Source organism: Tubulanus polymorphus, chromosome 9 (assembly GCF_964204645.1).
Source record: "Tubulanus polymorphus chromosome 9, tnTubPoly1.2, whole genome shotgun sequence".
In the NCBI taxonomy this organism is placed as follows: domain Eukaryota; kingdom Metazoa; phylum Nemertea; class Palaeonemertea; order Tubulaniformes; family Tubulanidae; genus Tubulanus; species Tubulanus polymorphus.
The window spans coordinates 3,739,618-3,758,735 of record NC_134033.1 but is presented as its reverse complement, the minus strand read 5'-3'; the positions used below and the strand labels follow the sequence as shown (position 1 = coordinate 3,758,735).

At 42.2% G+C, this 19,118-nt stretch overlaps 3 protein-coding genes across 3 annotated transcripts; 1 reads left to right on the top strand and 2 right to left on the bottom strand.

The window, feature by feature from the left end:
• Positions 1 to 859: 859 nt before the first annotated feature.
• On the bottom strand, positions 860 to 4,025 carry LOC141910925 (uncharacterized). The gene is made up of 7 exons (XM_074801822.1): positions 3,683 to 4,025; positions 2,979 to 3,037; positions 2,814 to 2,894; positions 2,260 to 2,333; positions 1,894 to 1,977; positions 1,698 to 1,759; positions 860 to 1,060 (listed from the first exon to the last, which is right to left on the bottom strand). The coding sequence occupies exons 1-7, from the start codon at positions 3,955 to 3,957 to the stop codon at positions 1,009 to 1,011; spliced, it is 687 nt and encodes a 228-aa protein (XP_074657923.1). The 5' UTR covers positions 3,958 to 4,025; the 3' UTR covers positions 860 to 1,008.
• Positions 4,026 to 4,681: 656 nt separating this feature from the next.
• Positions 4,682 to 5,957, bottom strand: LOC141910923 (translation initiation factor eIF2 assembly protein-like). Its single transcript, XM_074801820.1, has one exon. The coding sequence runs from the start codon at positions 5,759 to 5,761 to the stop codon at positions 4,736 to 4,738; it is 1,026 nt and encodes a 341-aa protein (XP_074657921.1). The 5' UTR covers positions 5,762 to 5,957; the 3' UTR covers positions 4,682 to 4,735.
• A 186-nt stretch (positions 5,958 to 6,143) lies between these two features.
• On the top strand, positions 6,144 to 15,966 carry LOC141910917 (uncharacterized). The gene is made up of 11 exons (XM_074801809.1): positions 6,144 to 6,314; positions 6,475 to 6,557; positions 7,244 to 7,337; positions 8,263 to 8,371; positions 9,170 to 9,265; positions 10,750 to 10,788; positions 11,136 to 11,263; positions 11,767 to 11,873; positions 12,672 to 12,834; positions 13,680 to 13,789; positions 14,374 to 15,966. Exons 1-11 carry the CDS (start codon positions 6,199 to 6,201, stop codon positions 15,876 to 15,878), a joined length of 2,550 nt encoding a protein of 849 aa, XP_074657910.1. The 5' UTR covers positions 6,144 to 6,198; the 3' UTR covers positions 15,879 to 15,966.
• The last annotated feature ends 3,152 nt before the right edge of the window (positions 15,967 to 19,118 follow it).

Below are 19,118 nucleotides of genomic sequence, written 5' to 3'. Positions count from 1 at the left end.
CTCAACTTTACGCCCCGGACTGCGACACCGGACACCGCGTCCGATATGATTGTGCTTTTTCGCGATTTCTTCATTTCTCGATGTAGCGCAACATGATGCTTTCTGTTACATATTGTGCAGCCCCTCGAACGGCAATTCGCACTCCCATGACCGGGGAGCAAACTCCGCAAGCCCCTAGGTGACATACGAGATATTTTTCACAATTTCGACTTATTATGTCGAATTTCGGCTTATTATCTCGAAATTCGACATAATAAGTCGAATTTGGAGTTAATTGTATCGAAATTCGACTTATTCGATACTTAATGTCGAAATTCGAGTTAATACGTCGAATTTCGAGATAATAAGTCTACATGAAAATAACACAAAATTCGTCATAATTAAGTCGAAATTCAATATGAAAAAAAAAAACTCGAATTTCGACATAATTAGTTAAAAATGTGACAAAATTATCTTGTATGTCACCTAGGGGCTTCCGTAGCAAACACACGAAGCATATTTTTTTATTTCTTACTACCTTCAACGGAAACCTGCTCGTCACGTGGCCGTTTTCGGCGCACAAATAGCATCCCAAGTTAAGTGCCTGCGAACATTTCGGCTCGAAAATAAAGTATTGTAGGTGAAGATTACGTTTAACCAGTTTAGGCGCATAATGAACGGAAATAAAGTCAAAAATTTTACCGCGATAGTCACCCACAATATACGCCGGTATAGTAACAATCATTCCGATGGATGTTACATTCAAAATTCACATGAACACCAACATTTTTAAAACCATTTTCGAACTCGAGCAACCACTCACCATAAATAAATCATTAAACACAAAAAATGTCAATAAATTATTATTTTAGATATATATATTTATATCTTAAAACGTGTTTATTTACAATAAAATCATTCGATCAAACGTGATTATGTTTTTAAAGGAACCTCAGTCATCCTGTCACCTGTCACTAAATCTCAATTATCAGCTGTATGTAAGCAGCTGTATGGGATGTTACTTCGTATCTATCTCCTGTTTTGCTGTTGTTCCAGTCGCCGCAGAAAGGCTTCGTTTTTCCTAATAAAAAAATACGCAAAACTTCTTATGAATTGTTTACACCGGGATGGGTAAGAAAGAAGAGTTTTAGACACATACAGTAGCGTCAACATCTACAAGTAACAACCCTTCAACTTTTCTTTAAATTTTGCCCTAAAACTCATCTAAACTTCCTACAACTCCTCCAAGTTTTGTCCTATAGCTGCTTTATGTTTTGTTCTATAATTTCTGTAAGTTTTGCCCAAAATCTCCTCTTAACTTAGTCCTACAACTCCTCCAAGTTTTGCCCTATAACTGCTTTTAATTTTGCTCCATAATTTCTGTAAGTTTTGCCCAAAATCTCCTTTTTACTTTGTCCTACTACAACTCCTCCAAGTTTTGTCTTATAGCTGCTTTAAGTTTTGTTCTATAATTTCTGTAAGTTTTGCCCAAAATCTCATCTTAACTTAGTCCTACAACTCCCCCAAGTTTTGCCCTATAACTGCTTTTAATTTTGCTCCATAATTCCTGTAAGTTTTGCCCAAAATCTCCTTTTTACTTTGTCCTACAACTCCTCCAAGTTTTGTCCTACCGTAGCTACTTTAAGTTTTGTTCCGTAATTCCTGTAAATTTTGTCCTACAACTCTTTTAGGCAAAAATTCACATGATCGTTATTTACCTTTCATGGTCGTTCTTTAAAGAGTCCTGTCTTTGCTGTTCCCGTATTTTATTATCATCTGCCTGGAAAATCGTCAGGCAAAAGAATGTTCTAACACAACTTATGATCAAAATGACTATATAACCAATTAATTCCCATCAATCTACAATCTATCAATTTACAAAATTTGTTGTCAATTGATATTTTCTCCACTGACCTTGCGTCGTCCGTCTGCTTTGCGCATTTCATTCTCTTGCTCCTCTCGACGTCGCGTCTCCGCTCGGTATTGCCGCGATTTCTCCTGAACCAAGAAGTAGAACGAACCGGTGAAATTCAACAATAATCGAATCTTTAGCGACAAACTTTTTGTCGCTAAAGATTCGATGCACGATGTTTCGCTACTAACGTATAGAAGCTTCATCAGGTGAATGACTCAATCACCTGATAAAGATTCTATACATTAGTAGCGAAAGCTCGTGCGTCTAATAAATAGTTAACCTATATAGTACTGCTAGTCTTGTAATACATTCTAAACCCGGTTAACACCAGGCTCCTCTACGATGAATCTTAGAAAAAAACTTACAGCGATTTGTCTCCGGTTGAGTTGACTCTGCAAAGTTTTCTGTCTGGCCTCGACTTCTGTTAATTCTCCACCGCCTGAAATTCGCATTCGGACATCGGATCAGAACGCAGTGGTCACGAGTGACCCAAACCGTCAATCCATTTTTTGCTGGCTTCTGTTTTCAGCATAGAAGGCAAAAAGATTGGCACTCAGCGGGTTGAGGGAAACAATCCTCAAATCCGCTAATAATGCCCTGAGCAATGCTCAGTGGGTTTACAGGAAAATAAACCTCAAATCCGCTAATAATGCCCTGAATGGCGCTCGGTGGATTGAGGGAAAAACCATCAAATCCGCTTATAATGCCCCGAGTCGTAGTGCTCAGCAGGTTTAGGAGAAAATAAATCTCAAATCTGCTAATAATGCCCTGAACGGTGCTCCGCGGGTTGAGGGGGAAAAGAAACCTCAAATCCGCTAATAATGCCCCGAGTAGGTTGAGGGAAAAAATGTTTGAAATACCCTCAGCCCTGACTTATCGAGGTTCAGGAACCGAGAACATTTGAAATTTTCACACTCACCGACCGTTCCTACGTAGTTCACGTGTTGTACGCGGTTGTTGTCTTTATATCTCTCGTAGTTATCGGCTTCTTTTTGCGCCTCTGAAGAAAAGATAAAAAAATTTAAGGCCTCGAGCGAGGTGAGTTTATTGGCAAAATCACTGTTTTTTCTTGTATTTTTCTTACGTCTTTCGATTTGCGATCGTTTCTTTTCGTCGGGAGCCATCATCGAATAACCTCCTCGACTGAAAACAGAACATTGACCAGGATAGTTTTCGCTTGAATTAATACAAGAAAACCATCGGGCCTACTACAGACCTATAGTATTGCAGCTGCAAGGTTTTATTCAACTTGGCTACACGCCATATCGACGATCAATAAGTGATTTACATGGCAGGCACTTAAAGTTTGAAAATCCTCCGATTACAGCTAGTCTCCAAGGACCAGTTCCATATAGTCTCTAGTATCTAGCCCAACGTTGTACGGGATCGTAACAACGTCTGGCATTCAGGGTAAGTTCCATATAGCCATGGCTTAGACTTCCATTGACTTAGAAAAGTGTGACGCAATTTTTTTCAAAAATCATCCAAATTGTTTGTCGGCGTAAATGAGCTGAAATCTTCAATTCATTCAACCATTTTAGGCTTTAACCATAAATTTATATCTTACTTAATCAAAATCCGGGCCCTCGCACAGGGGTTTGCGATAGCCAGCTGTCAAAAATAGAAAAAAAAACTCCAAGGATACAACTGTATCGAATCTTTGGTTCTGAACCTCAAGCAAGCATGACAAGTGCCCGTTGTAGTGAAGAGATATTAGTAAAATTAGACGAAGAGGGGGGTCTGCTGAATAGATGAACTACCGCCATGGATAATTAATACAATACTTACTACTCAAGCTTTCGTTCATTATTTTGTTGCTGGTTTTGTGGAATGTTGGTATTCGGGTCTCGGGGCATCCCTGTCCCCACGATTCCGCCTCGACTTGCTGGCCCTGACTGTCCAGCTCCGGCTGGTCTACCGCCGTAACCCCCACCAGCTGGATAATTCATCGTTCTATTTTGACGATTTGCTGGTTTTTTTGTCTCAATAGTACCTGCCCCTCGTCCTCGGCCCGCTCGGGTTACCCCTACAGGTCTACTACTAGTCGTAAATGACCTACTCATCGTCTCTACAATCTATAAAATTTCCCCATACTTCGAACTGTCAAACTGTGGGGGAAACCCAGGAAACCCGGAAAAGATAGTAAACAAAGATGGCAGCACCGAACGGTACACGCTAACAAATGCAATCCAATTTAAAATAGATTGAACAAAAATTAACTGAATTCCATTCGATATTAACCGATATCATTTAAGATCAAGAAATCGTCTGATAAATTTAGATTAAGCTTTAAGATGAATTACCCTGCATTTTTGGTTACTTTTAGTTTTAGTGCACTTAGAACAACGTCTATGACGGCAAAATTTAAAAATGCGATTTATTCTGGCCGGAATAATAAAAAAAGTAATATAAAACCACAGGATTAAAAACTGTTAAATAGGACCAGAACTTCATGTGAAACTATTCAAAATGTTTGAAGAAGTAGCTCTCTGAAAAGCAGACTGGCATCCTAGTCTAGTATATAGTCGCCGTTCCACAAACAACCGGTAACGACGACTGTATTCAGACTGGCATCCCTGATGGACAAGTTCACGATACGGCTTGCGCCTTTTTAATTTTATCTTGCCCGTCTAATTTTTGTTTAGGCATCAAGATTATGACCTCGGCCTAACAGGGAGATCGATAACATGGCCTTGCCAAAAAGTACGGGTTAGAATCAGAACTATGAAACCAGGCCCCAAATTTAAAAAAAATTGCTACGAAATCAACCTTTTTAAAACAATACCGCGATATTTTATTCAAAATAAACGAATATTTTCAATCGTAAGTCGGAATTTTGTATCATTCTTCTTCGTCGGACGAACTATCGGACGCCTCGGCAGACGCCTCGCGCAATTTCATCAAATCCATCAATTTAAACGGGTCCTCGCCGCGCGACAAATCGACGAAATCCTTCGGCACGGCGTACGGGTGAAACTCGTTCGGTTGGACGCCGCTCTCGCGTTCGACGCACCGGAATTCCGGTTCCGAGTCCGCGTCCGATTCGCGAAGCTCCGTCCAGTCGAACAACAACGAATCGGTCGTTTCGCCGAATGGGTTGAAATCGAGCAGACGCACCGAGCCGTCGTCGCGGCGATAAACGTCCATCGCGTACGCGTCGTCGCGGAAACGACCGCCGATCGCCGCCCGGTGGAATTTCACGATATCGTCAACGATGCGCGTTTTGTCGGCGAGCAAAAACGGAAAATAGACCGCGAAGTAACGCTGCGAAATCGCGATTATTTTCCCATTTTTGACGAAACATCGGAATTCGGACGACTGCGCGATTGTTGTCCATTTACGCAACACGAGTTCGTATCGGGCCGCGGTCCGGTCGTCGTTCAGGTCCTCGCCGATGTCAGTGCAGCGCTCGAACGGAACGGTCAGATCGTGCGCGACGAAATCCGACGATTTCAACAATAGCAAAATATCGCCGAGCGACCGGCATTGCAGCGTGTTACCAGTAGCGACCCAGGCAGCGTCTTTCGGCGCGCTCCAGTTCAGTTTCGGGAAGACGGCGCCGCCGAGTTTTTTCAGCGCCGATTCGACCCGGTTTTCGAATTCGGGGCTGAATTTCGGAACGAGCGCCGTGCGGCCGCTCGTCGCGTTGTTGTCCCAATTTATTTCATCGTCGTCTGAATCTGAATGGCAGTTTTTGTTGTTGTTGCAGCAGCCGTGGTCGGAGCCCTCGGGCAGAACGATGCCGTCCGCCAGCAGGTAACGCACCACGTCCTGGGGCAGGGGAATGGCGACGCTTTTTACGGTCACCGCCGAAAACGTCTGGTACCACTCGGAGAAAATACAATTCTTCACTTGTTCGACTTTCATTCTGGCGATTAAAAACTAAATTCGGCCCGTCCCGTAGCGATTAAAAGGCCGATGATGCAAGAATCGGCCGCTTTTGGAGTGGAACTGCTCGACGACCTTGAGGAATGAGAAATTCGGTAAGAAGGATATATTTCAACTTCATTTTATAGACTTGTTGCCTGTCCCATTCAAAACGAAACCGAATGTCCATTAGTCGGAACTATATTCCGCAAATAGTCTGAAAATCAAGCGCATTCGGTTATCAGTACTGACCAACAGCCGTCTAGATACGAAAACCGAATTTGGCCCTTGCAATCGACCTTTTAGCTTCAATATAGAATATTTGCGTTGATTTTGTTTGAGCCTTCTTTCCGTCGACATTGTACATTTCGGGTCGGAAGCGCATTGAATTGAATTGATCATAGAAATTTATTTTGCGATCGAAAATGCGGTAAATAATGACAGATAACGCGATACAACACGGGCATGACGAGCCGGGTGACAGGAATAATATCAGAGGCGGAAAATTCATCGAAAAACTTGCGGTGAATCTAAAAACAACTCAAAAACTCAGGTAATTATTGAATTTTCAGGACAATAAAATGTCAATAAGATACTCAATCTTTATTCGTTCTGAATGAAGAATGATTGATGCTCTCTGAGTTACATCCACGCATGGCTACTTTATCGTACTTTCCTCTAAACCCCTCCCCTCACTTATGTCTTAATTTCAGCCACAAGAAATGGAGGGCTTTGTTGAAAAGAGAAAAACGCCGAATACGCCGGCAGCGAGAGGCGAAAATAAGAGACGCGTTGGGTGAATATCCTTGAAATCGACATCTTAATTATAAATCATAGGCCCACCACAGTTGGTGCTATGTTCAGTTCAATAAAAAAAAGTTTAAAACGGTTAAGTTTGAAAATTTGGGTTTAACCCCTTCAGCGCAGTGTAGGGGCCTACAAGAAGAGAGACTGCTAATACATGGCACCGCAGTGTATCATTTCTAATAGTTAAAATCTCTGTTATAGATGGCAGCACTTGTCAAATACTAGTATTTTACAATACATCGCACTGCGGGATGAGATGCAATATACTTGTTATACACTGCACTGTGGGGTAAACGCAGTATACTCATTATACTACACGGCACTGTTGTGTAGAGGCACTATAGTGATATGCCATTATACTCCGCACTGCCGGGCGGTATATTGATATACATCGCACTCTGGGGTAGACGCAGTATAGTGATAACGCACAGGGGATGAAATTTTCCAAAAATTTTCAAATCATACTCATAAGCATCTTTGGGTAAAAATTGATCAGCGCTTAAAACATTCATTTTGTACGGAACTGGATCTTGGGTCCAGAAGTCCTAATTCGAATAATTCAAGATAAACTGAACAAAAAAAAATCAATTTAAGCGTTAAACATTGTTCTTGTCCAGGATCTATAAATTTCAGTTAATATTTACTCCGTTTTATGGTGGTTGGTTTTTCTCGCAGACGCCAAAATGGAAAACGAGCCCAGCGTTCAATATTACGAGGCGCGGCTTGAACGACAACAAAAAGACGAGGCTTTCAAACAAGATCAAATCAGGTATATTTTATATAGCTACACCACCAGCGAAAATCGGTAATCTGTCTGCAGTTTTGTTTCACAATCGGAAGTTTTCTTAAAACACAATAAGTATAAATCTGTCCGATTATAAAAGCTTACCACCAACGATTTGGGGCCGGTTGCTCAAAAGTTTGTTAGAGTTAACCAGTGGATAGTTGATATGGTGACAATTAGAATTTCATTGTTACTATGGTATTTAACGGCCGGTTATCTTTAACCAACTTTTGAGCAACTGGCCTCTGGTAACTAACTACGCCAGCACTCAGATGACATGGCTGCCTGTCAGTTTTACTTTGAACCTGATTTTTAGACTCCCGGTTGCGCTCTGTCATGACCGAAGTCCAAAAATGTTTTAAAAATGTTTAGGTCTGTGGCCCTTAGTCGTTCGATTGGCTACGGAACTTAGATAGTCATAAATCTAACCCATGATTCGGCAAGTTTTATCAAACGAACGCCGAATAAGATTCACTTTTCGTCCCTCGTCGTTTCGTAGAGTTTTCGCGGATTAGATGTAGTGTAATGTAATTTATTTCATCATCAATTTAACATAATCACAAATGAAATGCACAACGAACGTAGTAGGAGTGATGATAGGGTCCTGATCAGAGCCTTAAAGGCTGTACAAACACTAGGACGTTCAGGCCCCTTGAAAAAAAGGATTAATGATAATGATAATAATGATAATGATTATAACAATAATAGTAATAATAATAATAATAATTATTATTATTATTATTATTTTTCAATTTTCTGCCAAAAAGAGAAAAAAAAGATCAATAAATGAGAAAAAGCCTCTTACTGCCATTGACGAAATGGAAAATAGATGAATCGGAAAATTGCCTATGCCGGAATGATTAGATTTCGATTGTTCTTAATTCCCGAGATTCGTTGCGTTTTTTTACAGTAAATTCGAGAACGAACAGTGGATGCTACGCGAGAAACTGGCGCATATCGAGTGGAAACGCAAGAAAGAACGCGACGAAATCGAACGGAAAAACCGCGAAGAACAAGAAGTAAGTTCCGCCACGCAGGGCGCGCGGTTAGTTACTTAGGCCCCCAGTTTGCAGCAAGCAAAATTCACTAGTTGGACCCCTGGGGCCAGTTTCACGAAAAGGATTTACGCCTAAATCAATTTAAGATAAACTGAATTTTTAAAACAAAGAAATTGAATCGGGTTAAGAGTTTAACCTTTTTGTGAAACTCGGCCCTGCTTTGTAGCGAGTCTTCTCGGCGCTGCTTTTCTAAATTCTGATTTGATCGCGGAAACGTTTACATCGAAACCATATCGCTTGTTTCGTAAATGCTCGGAAAGAAGTTTCTGTCTCCTATTTCTGTGTTTTCCTGTGTCATGAGCAGTAGGCTTTACGATGTCTATCTCGAGCGCGATTCGCTAAAAAGAAAACAATTCTACTTTTTCCGCGCCGCAAGCTCTGAAAAGCTCGGTATTGAAGCCACGATCGCACGCGTATTTAACCCTTTCAGTGCTGACTAATTAAAACCTATAGTGCTGGATGTAATTTGAAAATTTTAAAAAATTCCACCCTAGTGTGTTGGATAACGGGAATACCACTGCAGTGCGTCTACACCACGGCGCAGTGTATCGTTAGTTACTAGTATTTCACCATGTTTGACAGTTGCTGCCATTTTTCAATAGAGATAATTACTAATTACATCTCAATACACCGCAGTGCGGTGTACTAGCAAAATCTATCACCGATTTATACACCGCACTGTGGTGTAGACGCACTGAAAGGGTTTAAAGCTTGTTGTCAAATAGTTATCATTTTCTCTCTCTCGCTCTCTTTTCAAAGCGACGAATCAAAGAGGAATGGGAAAAACAGCAGCAACTCGAACGAGAGGAGAAACTACGCGAAGAACGCGAAGAGAAAGAGCTGAAAGAAAAACAGGTGACGACAACGAGACTCGCCGTCGAACGCAGAAGATATCCATTATATAATGAAAATAGAATACGTTATGTCACGTGCTTGATCCGGTTTATCAGAATAACTGCTGGGTCAAAGTCGACCTCCCTCGGCAGGGACTCGAACCTGATGGCATCGCTTCACTCAGCCACGGCACGAACCCCTGCCACACTAGACCGAGTGCGCAGGTACGTGCGCAGCTTTGTCGCGCGCAAACTTGCGGCGCCGATCGGATTGCTCGTATAATCGCTGAGGCGAATTTAACTGCTAAAGTACAAATGGAAAACCCGGGTGAGAGTAGAACAAAACTGAACATTTCTGATTGGCTAATAATGACGTCATCTAAGCTGCGCGCGTAGCTGCGCGCTAGGTCTAGTGTGGCCGGCTTTCGTACCGTGGCCAGTCTCGATGCCATTTCAGGTTCAAATCCCTGGCGCGGGGAGGATGATCCAAGTGGGATAACGGGTCCGCAGTTGTGGGTTCGGTTTGACTCGAATTAGAGCCAGAATAAGTTCATTTCACGATGCTTCTTTAATCTTGAGTGACTGGAACTGGTTCCTGGATCACATTTCGGATTCGATGCAAGATTTGACGCATTGAAAATGAACTGATTTTAACTGGGAGTTAACTCTTACTCACAACACTGGGGCTGGATCCCGGATGATAGCGCAGTTGAATGAAATGAATTCGAATTCCTTAACATTTTTTCACATTATTCGGGTGAACTCGGCCCGACCCAGCACTCTCACAGGTGTGCGAGTACACTGGCACACACGCACACAGGGGACTGGTGTCGAAACTGTATCTTTTATAATAATGAAGAAAAATCAAAATTTACCAGTGATTTGTTTGTAGTGTTATTTTGAGTAATTTTAACTTTGGCTCGATTCAACTATTTAATTGCTAATTTAAGTGATTTTTGTCAAAAGTCGAAATTGACGCTAGAATGCGGTACGGGCAATGCTACTTCGGCAATCGAGGATTCTATATGTGGATCCACCAGATGTCACTAGTGTGCAGTAGGACATTAACTACTGCAGCAATAGAGGATTCCACTTGCGGCAAGTGAGGATCCACCAGGTGTCGCTAGTGTGCAGTAGGACATTAACTACTGCAGCTATATAGGATTCTGCTTGTGGCAAGTGAGGATCCACCAGGTGTCGCTAGTAGTTAGTCTTCTGCACCTTCATATCTACATTTTGATTAAAATCGAATTAACTTTTCTCTTTGGCATTTGATAATCCAAAGTTGATTGAAATTGGGCCAATTTTGGCAACTGTCTGTTACTGTCGCCATCTGGTGGCATAGCCGGAATCCCATTGACTAGCTCAAGTTCCATTCTGTAAAATTCCCCTCGCCCATTTCAGGTTTCGTTTTGAAATGGTTGTTTTTGTTTGACTTAACTGATGATTTTCTCTTTGGTTAGAATTGTTTTTTGATCAGATGTGTTGTGTATTTACTATATACAGGAGGCTTTGCTGCGAGAAGCGACTAAAAATGCAAAACCGGTAAGAAAAATTAGATCAATTTGATACCTATTCATTTCTACAGTCACATGGACTGAGGGTGGCCACTACCATCAGGGAAAAGTCCAAGAAATCTCTTTTCTTTAAAGAAAGTCAGGGAATAGTTAGAGAATTTTGTAAAAAAGCTAAAAATCTCCGCTCAAATCTGATCTTTTGACTTGCGCGTGATATCTGAGTTGGATGATACAGTAGACTTCCGCTCAAGTCGGATCTTTTGACCTGAGAGTGATATCTGAGTTGGATGGTACAGTAGACTCCACTCCACTCTCTGAACTTTTGACGATTCCAATTCCATTTTTTCAACCACAATCTAAATACTGTTTTGTCAGGAGGATGTTCAAGATGACGGTTCATCGACGGGAAGTTGGCACAACCCATTAGCGCCGGTCACCTACGACAAAGACATCGTTCAGTGTCCGTTCTTCATGAAAACGGGAGCGTGTCGGTTTCGCAATCAGTAAGTTGACAGGGAAAATAAAGCCAGAAAGATTTAGAGTTACAAAGAAACGATGGACTCTAAATAGTACACAGGGTTCATGGCATTCATCGGAGTTTCTTAAAAGTTTTGAAATGGGAACGGGTCTATTCGAAGCCTTGGTTATCATGGAATTGGCTCTAAAAAGCTTAAAACACTGTCATGGTCCTTGTATGGCATCGGTCGTTGGTTATCATCTGCAGAACGAAGGTACAAGTTCACTGTAACGGCGCTTAAAATCAACTGATTATAAGAATGCTTGGAAAATGGATTTCAGGATTCCTGGCTTAAGTATGTAGATATAACTTGTGTAATCGGAGTAAAAAAAGTCCTTGAAAGTCATTAAAATAGATTGGTCATTGACACTATGAACCTGGCAACAATCCACTGTTTAGCTTTTAACCGAATTTTAAGCTACTATCCCCTGACCGACACCTCGGCTGATATTCGGATTATGGAATGTTGTAATTGATTATTTCTTACAGTTGTTCTCGAGCCCACATCACGCCTGAAGACAGCTGCACGATTCTGTTCCCGAACATGTATTCGCACTTCAGTCTCGATCAAGCATTACGAGATGAATATGATACAGGTACGTGCTAAATCCAGTTCAACAGTTGCAGGGTCCGATCTAAGGAATAATGTCAACTTGCCCTACACAGGCAGTTCATCCATTGTATCGATTGGTACCGGTAAAAAAGCTTTGAGACATGAAAATATACCAGCCCGGTGGACAAGTGATAATGATAACCTTAACCCGGGCAATCGGACTCTGCAGTTGTGTGGGTTTAATTTGACTGCGAATCCAGTTGCACAGTTGTGTTGGTTTAATTTGACTCTGGATCCAGTTCTACAGTCGTGTGGTTTTAATTTGACTTGGGACCCAGTTGAACAGTAGTCTTAAACCCTGTTCCACAGTTGTATGGTTTTAATTTGACTCTGGATCCAGTTACACAGTTGTGTGGGTTTAATTTGACTCTGGATCCAGTTCCACAGTTGTGTTGGTTTGATTTGACTCTGGATCCAGTTCCACAGTTGTGTTGGTTTAATTTGACTCTGGAACCAGTTCCACAGTTGTGTTGGTTTAATTTGACTCTGGATCCAGTTCCACATTGTGTGGTTTAATTTGACTCAGGACCCAGTTCCACAGTAGTCTTAAACCCTGTTGCACAGTTGTGTGGTTTTGATTTGACTCTGGATCCAGTTACACAGTTGTGTGGGTGTAATTTGACTCTGGATCCAGTTCCACAGTTGTGTAGGTTTAATTTGACTGAACCCATTCCTACAGTCATGTGGGTTTAATTTTGGGATTTATTTCTCCAGTTGCTTAGATGTAAATTGTAAACTCTTAAAGTAATTTTAACGTAAAATTCTATCATAAAATTTTCAGATATTGACTTAGAATATGAAGACAGCGACACCTATAAACACTTCGTCGATTTCTATAACGACGTTTTGCCCGAAATTCGTAAACACGGTCGAATATTACAGTTTAAAGTGTGTCGTAATTACGAGTCACATCTACGAGGAAACGTTTACATACAGATGTCCAAGTAAGTACATGTAATTAAAAACTTTTTCGGAAAAACCGAGCCAAATATCACAGGTTTTTGACAAATCTTGCAGTCCGGAACCCCTTCCACTGTAGCTGTGTGAAGTGTGGACGATCAGCTTTTGAAAGTGTGCTGATAAAATGTCTAATGTTAGTAGTTCATTTTCAATTGAAAATGTCTCAGGTGAAGCACTGAACACATGTGAAGTGTGGACGATCAGTTTTTGAAAGTGTGCTGATAAAATGTCTAATGTCTGGTGTTTGTAGTTCATTTTCAATTGAAAATGTCTCAGGCGAAGCACTGAACACATGTGAAGTGTGGACGATCAGTTTTTGAAAGTGTGCTGATAAAATGTCTAATGCCTGATGTTTGTAGTTCGTTTTCAATTATAAATGTCTCAGGTGAAGCACTGAACATGTGAAGTGTGGACGATCAGTTTTTGAAAGTGCGCTGACAAAATGTTTAAGTCTGGTGTTTGCAGTTCATTTTCAATTGAAAATGTCTCAGGCGAAGCACTGAACACATGTGAAGTGTGGACGATCAGTTTTTGAAAGTGTGCTGATAAAATGTCTAATGTCTGACCACTAGCAATTGGAAATGTCCGTCGTACAATACACTGAGGTGGAATTTCTAAAAAAATTTCAAAGTTTTTCCAGCATTTTAGGTAATAACTAGTCAGCAATGAAAGGGTTAATCTAAGTAACTCTTAAGTAATACATGTATCAGTATTTATGTTTTATTGATTTGAAACCTGGTTAACACGGCTCTGTTAAAAGTTACGAGGAATTGATTTTCCGCTGTCGAATGATCAAATCCGAACGTTGCGAATTTCATTTTTTTTTCAGTCAACTGGAAACGATGAAAGTGTTCGCGATGTTCAACGGACGTTGGTACGGAGGACGTCAGATTAGCTGTCAACTGTCACCTGTCAGTAACTGGAGATCTGCTATTTGTGGTACGTGTTCGAGACGAAAAAAAAGAAGTTTTTCAAAAGTTTTTAAAATTATGATCTATTCAACCAGTTTCCAAGCCATCACGATTAAAATGAGAAAAAGATCTTTAAAAAATGCCAATACCATCGAATTGGAATTAAAATCTGGACACGCTTTCGTAACTTCAGTCCAAAAATGGTCTCTTGAATGTCGAGAGTGGTCATGAGTTTTTAGAATGGCTGTAGAACTAGACTGGTCTTGGATTTATCAAGCTTTGACTGGTACTCGAGGCTAGTTACACAGTCATGGCTTAAAACTTAATACCAGTCTAAAAGACCATCTTAATTCTTTAGCCAAAGAATAGTTTAAGCTCATTATGGTTCTATAACCAATCTAACAACTTAAGACCAGTCTAAGCTCATTTTGGTTCTATAGCTTATCTAACAACTTAAGACCAGTCTAAAGATTGAAGACTACTTTCGGCCATAAGCCACAACTGCTCTACTTGGTCTTGAGTTTAACTGTAATTGAGAAAATTCTGAAACTTTAAGTAGTCCTCAAAAGTTTAAATAGACCCCATATCAATTGGTTGATGCATTTGTTTTAGGGTTGTACTTCCGAAAAAAGTGTCCGAAAGGAAAGAACTGCAATTTCCTGCACGTGTTTCGCGATCCCACCGACGAATTCAGACTAACGGACAGAACTCGACCGTCGGGTTACAACAGCGACCGATCATATTATCGCAGCAGCCGCCGTTCGCGGTCGAGGTCGCGAGAACGGTCGAGTTATCGGTCGTCGCGGCGGTCGAGGAGTCGGTCACCGTCGCGCAGGAAACGGAGTCCTATTAGGAGCAGACGATCTCCATCACCGAACAGACGCTCTCCGTCTCGGAGCAGACGATCTCCATCACCGAGCAGACGGTCTCCGTCTCGGAGCAGACGGTCTCCATCACCGAGCAGACGCTCTCCGTCTCGGAGCAGACGGTCTCCATCACCGAGCAGACGGTCTCCGTATCGGAGCAGACGGTCTCCATCACCGAGCAGACGCTCTCCGTCTCGGAGCAGACGGTCTCGGTCACCGAGCAGACGATCACCATCTTGCTCATCTAGCAGACGTCGTTCGCGATCACCCTCGAGGCGATCGAGGCGTAGATCGCGGTCGAGAAGTCCGTCGACGAAACGATCGACGACGACGACGACGAGAGAATGCTCGCCAGATCGTCGGTCGAAAAAATGCGACGAGAGTCCGTCTGCGTCGTCGAAAAACTCTCGCGTACAAACCTCGCGCAGTTCAGAAACTCGTTCGGTTGAAACTGGATCGAAAACTAATTGGGATCGAAAGGAAAATGGATTGAAATCGTCCGCCGAAGAGAATGGATTAAACACCGCTCCGCAACGTGCGAAATCGTCGGAGTTTGACATTCAGATTGGATCAATTACCCCTCCTGATTGGAGTGGGTCGGCTACCCCTCCAGATCATCAGGGTGCGTCGATAACCGCTCCAGATCGGAGTGGATCGACTTCCCCTCCAGATCATCAGAGTGGGTCTATAACCGCTCCAGATCGGAGTGGGTCGACTACCCCTCCAGATCATCAGAGTGGGTCGATAACCGCTCCAGATCGAAGTGGATCGACTACCCCTCCAGATCATCAGACTGGGTCGATAACCGCTTCAGATCGGAGTGGATCGACTACCCCTCCAGATCATCAGACTGGGTCGATAACCGCTTCAGATCGGAGTGGATCGACTACCCCTCCAGATCATCAGAGTGGGTCGATAACCGCTCCAGATCAGAGCGCTGGATTAGAAATTCCCGATCCCGATGAAAACGGATTCGAACTCAGCGTTTGTAAAACTCCTCCGATCATCGTTCGGTCGGATACTCCGTCTCCGGAACGCGCGTCGGACCGAGATATCGTCCGGTCGGAGCCGCCCGCGGAGGAGACATCGAAACGGCCTCGGTCGCCTTGCTCCGAGGAGGAGGAAGAGCAGCCACAGGAGCCGGAGGAGAGTGAAGAGCGACGAAAATCGCGTTCGAAGCATAAAAAACATAAAAAGAAAAAATCCTCTCATAAACATCATAAAAAATCGAAGAGATCTTCGTGTGAGTGACACGTGTGAAGACACGTGTGAGGTAACTCGTGAAAGAGTTTGAAATATTTTTGTAAACGTTTTCATTCAGATTCGAATTAAAAAGTTATGGTTGAATATTTGTTGCGTGTGTGGATTTCCCGTGTGAAATATGGTATATCTAGGTATTTCAGCAAGCGTCCGCGAGTACATCCTCCTGTTTATCAGGGATTCGAACCTGATGGCTTTGAGACTCGCCACCGTACGAAACCCTGCACTAGACTAGACCGGATCAGCGCGGCTGATTGGTTAATAGTGAAGTAAGATTTCGAAATCAAACCTCCTCTCGCTCGCAGCAGGGGCCAAATTCGGTTTTCGCATCTAGTCGACTAGCGGTCGGAACTAATAACCGAATGCGCTTGATTTTCGAACTATTTCCGGAATATAGTTCCGACTATCGGACATTCGGTTTCGTTTAGTTTGACTATAGTCGACTAACTCAGAAAACCGAAGGTGGCCCAGGTGTGTGGTTTGTAAGGGACACCAAATCAAGACATCAAACAAAATCTACCAATCAAATAGAAAACAGGGTCAATCCCTATTTGTGTTACTATTAACAAAGCGTATCGGGCTTTTGAGTTGACTAGAGAGGTAGTGGTGCCTTATGAAGCAACGTCAATAGCCGTTCTTAATTGCTCAATAAATGATTCGAGATTAAAGTTACGGAAGCTCCTCAGCCACGGCACGAACCACGCCACGGTGCGCAGGTTTGCTGCACGAAAACTTTCCGCGCCAATCAGATTGCCCGTTGTAAAATCGCAAAGTGGCATATTTCACGGATAAACTATAAATGGGAAAAACCCGGGCTAAAATAAACCGGGATATCTGATTGGCTAATAATGACGTCATCTAAGCTGAGCTTAGATGATTTCGTAATTTCTTTTAGAAAAAAAATTTTAGAACTTTACTTTTATAAAATGCAGTTTAAAATTAAAGATTTTTCAATTTCGTTTGGATCATGGTAAGGAAGTCATCGCATTACTCGAGTTATCACTGTATTAGTCCAAATATATCAGCCATCGACATAACGGTCGTCCCAGGTGCGAGAGAATTCCTTTGATGCAAAATAGAGTGAAACCAAAACGAAAGAAATTTTTCTCACAGAAAACCGGATCATTAATGATCTATATAATACGGTGATGTTTACACACTAATTATATATAAATTGATTGAGAATTATGATAATGTGCAACATTCGTTCGATACAAAATAATTCGTTACATGATTTAGATACAATATGTTCAAACAAACAATTTGAGACATACACGTGCATTATAGGCCTACATGTATTACTATTGCCACTCAAAGTTACCAGATATCATATCCGAATTTAGGGTTTGCATTCATATCTTTATATCTTAATACATAGTTTACTGTTGTGGTATAATAAGCGATTAGCTGACAGTATTTAGTAGACCTACTCTAAATGAAACCAGTTGGTTTGTGTTTCATCACACCAGGGGCCGGGTGGACCTGGAGATTGAAACGGGTAGATTCATTTGTACATTTGTCACCGATTCGAACCATTCATTTGAAAAGGGCAGACGATTTTGCAATAGACCTACAAGGGCTGCGAGAGAAATATCGGTGGGGGTTCTGGTCGACTGAAAAAAGCCCTAACAGGGGAAGGGTGTGGGGTCCTCATTGGGGTATCATTATCAGGTTAGTAGCCGAATTTCCGAACGCTCCGAATTGGCACACATTCGGCAGAACGACCAGTGAAACGGTTCGGAAGCTTCCAGATCTGTTCGCGATGGACATTAGAACGATGTGACTGTTATAAGTTCGGCCGATTTGCGTATGAGTAGAATTCATGATATCATGTAGATCAAGTGAAAATATCCCGACTATGTCTGAGAGTGTACTGACTGTCGGAGAGTGTACTGACTGCCTGAGAGTGTACTGACTGTCTGAGAGTGTGCTGACTGTCTGAGAGTGTACTGACTGTCTGAGAGTGCACCGACTGCCTGAGAGTGTACTGACTGCCTGAGAGTGTGCTGACTGTCTGAGTATGTACTGACTGTCTGAGTGTGCACTGACTGTCTGAGAGTGTACTGACTGTCTGCGAGTGTACGGACTGTCTGAGAGTGCACGGACTGTCTGAGAGTGTCCTGACTGTCTGAGAGTGTACTGACTGTCTGAGAGTGTCCTGACTGTCTGAGAGTGTACTGACTGTCTGAGAGCGTACTGACTGTCTGAGTGTGTCCTGACTGTCTGAGAGTGTACCGACTGTCTGAGAGTGTACCGACTGTCTGAGAGTGTACCGACTGTCTGAGAGTGTACTGACTGTCTGAGAGTGCACTGACTGTCTGAGAGTGTGCTGACTGTTTGAGAGTGTACTGACTGTCTGAGAGTGTACTGACTGTCTGAGAGTGTGCTGACTGTTTGAGAGTGTACTGACTGTCTGAGAGTGTACTGACTGTCTGCGAGTGTACCGACTGTCTGAGAGTGCACGGACTGTTTTAGAGTGTACTGACTGTCTGAGAGTGCACGGACTGTTTTAGAGTGTACTGACTGTCTGAGAGTGCACGGACTGTTTTAGAATGCACTGACTGCCTGAGGGAACTGTCTAGGAGTGATGGAACTGGTGTCTCTTGTATTGGAAATTATTCGGTATAAAGCCATCATTAAAGCCTTCATAGGTTTTTTGTTAATAGCGAGAAGAAAATCAATTCTCAGAAATTTAACACAATTTACTGAAATTTTGTGAATGTCTATCATTGGATAGAATATAAATGTAACTAAATTGAAAAAAGAATATTCGTTGTGCGAGAATTCATTGTAAATAGTGAAATAGCTTCGATTGAAAATATATCTGGATAGGTTGTAATATGTTAACAGTTCTAAAAAGGGAGAATACAGGCGAATGCAGTTGCTTTTGTGTTTTCTGCATCAAGAAGGGCGTTCAATTGATACGTAACTCTCAGTTGGGGGGATTCAATGTGTGGGGATTCAAATCTTTTTCAGGTTATCTTTTTCAGGTTAGTTCACGTGATACTATAGTCAACAGTGCCGAAACATTGTGGGTTTTTCGAATAGATTTTTCAGACCAGTAATCAGTATAGGAAGTGAATTGTGGCGTAAACACGTGAAATTTAAGGAGACGCTGTCCAGACCGGGAGAGTGATCTCCTGTCCAATAGCGGTGACACAATATCCAGCCCGGGAAATGTCGTCTCCTGCAAATTTAAGGACATTGCGTATAATCTTAAAATTCTAATGC